General features: G+C 37.6%; 1 protein-coding gene across 3 annotated transcripts in view; it reads right to left on the bottom strand.

Annotated features, from left to right (window-relative positions):
* The window catches only part of epb41l3b (erythrocyte membrane protein band 4.1-like 3b), a 31,584-nt gene extending 30,156 nt beyond the window's left edge, over positions 1–1,428 (bottom strand). For all 3 annotated transcript variants that reach the window (XM_016540441.1, XM_016540589.1, XM_016540517.1), the window contains exon 1: positions 1,359–1,428. In XM_016540441.1, the coding sequence (XP_016395927.1) occupies positions 1,359–1,421 (63 nt within the window). In that variant the 5' untranslated portion in view covers positions 1,422–1,428. The remainder of the gene's footprint in view (positions 1–1,358) is intronic.
* Between the last annotated feature and the right edge of the window lie 6 nt (positions 1,429–1,434).

The following is a 1,434-nucleotide window of genomic DNA, read 5'->3' as shown; positions in this document are numbered from 1 at the left end:
AAGCGACCGTTGAAAATCATTTGAAATTTGTGTCAATACGCCATGAATGGAACGCAGCAGCAGTTTTGCTTTGTTTCACAGAACTAATCGTTGCCTGGGTTGCGTACATATGTGTGGGGTGGAGCTATCAAAATAGGGGCGAGACACTTTTGGGGTAGGGGCGTGTTTGTTTTGGTGATTTCAAATGTCAACACTGGCTACCAGAAATTGCTTACCCCACCCACCTTTAAATATGAAACCAAACAACCAGTAGGTGGCGGCAAATGACTCTTTAAACGAGTGAGTCATTTAGTCCTTCATTCAACCGATTCGTTCAAAAACGAAGCAAGTGACTCTTTATGAACGAGTTACTGAATCATTGACTCACTCGATTCGTTCAAAAACGTGGATTCATTCAGTATCGAAACACCGCTGTGTTGCTCCGAGACACAAAACAGTTCTGCTGTGGCTTTGATTGGAGCTATTGTCGTCAGTGAAACTGAGCAAAAACAGTCAATATTTAGACTTCTTGTTTATTGAACTACTATTGAATAAAATCAGTGTCACATTGCAATCGTGTTGATTTTCAGGAAAACATCTTTCCACAAACAGAAGAAGTGTGTTTTAGCGCTCGGTCCGATCCACTTTCAACAATGTTTCTGAGAAATTGCTTACTGCGCCTTTAAAATGCTTGTGTTTATTAAATATTTGGGATAATTTGATGATGCTTTTATGTAACGTAACACTTCATGATCAGTGGCATTATCTGTGTTCACAAGTGTTTAAATAAACATTATAAACTGATAAATCCACATCGGAAATCTGATTGGATGAGCTGCCTCTGAAAAAGTGGGCGGGACTAATGCACTTTATTCAAATTATTTCACTTGAATAGAGCGCATTAGTCCCGCCCACTTTTTTCCAGCAGCGCTGATTCCAGAAGTATTTTTAACATTCATTTTTCCAACGGATTTTTTTTTTTAAAGTCTCTCTTAAAGCATTAAAAGCCATGAATCAAAGCAACCAGCTACAAGGAGAATCACAGCACTACAAACTTTGATTTGAAGCAAAAAAATAAATGAAAGCATATTACCATTGATTAACAACATCTAGTTTCGCTCTATTCTATACCAAAATGCACTTTTAAGTGTTTATTTCATTGCACTTTTTATCTATTTGTGTAAATGTGTGCACATTTAATTATTTAATGTCTAATTTGCCTATTTAGACATTTCAGAAAACTTGTATTAGAAAACAATTGTCTTAATTGATTGTGATTATTAACTGTTGTAATGTCAGGACGAGCAGCACTGCAGCAGGTTGATGAGAAAAGTGTTAGTACAGCAGACACACACACACACACACACACACTCTTTTACCTTGGCACGATGCAAGTCGACTCCGTACATGGAGAGTTTCTTTGCATTTTCCAGGAACAGCATGTCAGCTTCAGCA

This window comes from Sinocyclocheilus rhinocerous, unplaced genomic scaffold (assembly GCF_001515625.1).
Source record: "Sinocyclocheilus rhinocerous isolate Xijiao unplaced genomic scaffold, SAMN03320098_v1.1 scaffold1904, whole genome shotgun sequence".
Lineage (NCBI taxonomy): Eukaryota > Metazoa > Chordata > Actinopteri > Cypriniformes > Cyprinidae > Sinocyclocheilus > Sinocyclocheilus rhinocerous.
The sequence above is the reverse complement of the archived record's forward strand: the minus strand, read 5'-3'. Positions and strand labels throughout refer to the sequence as shown.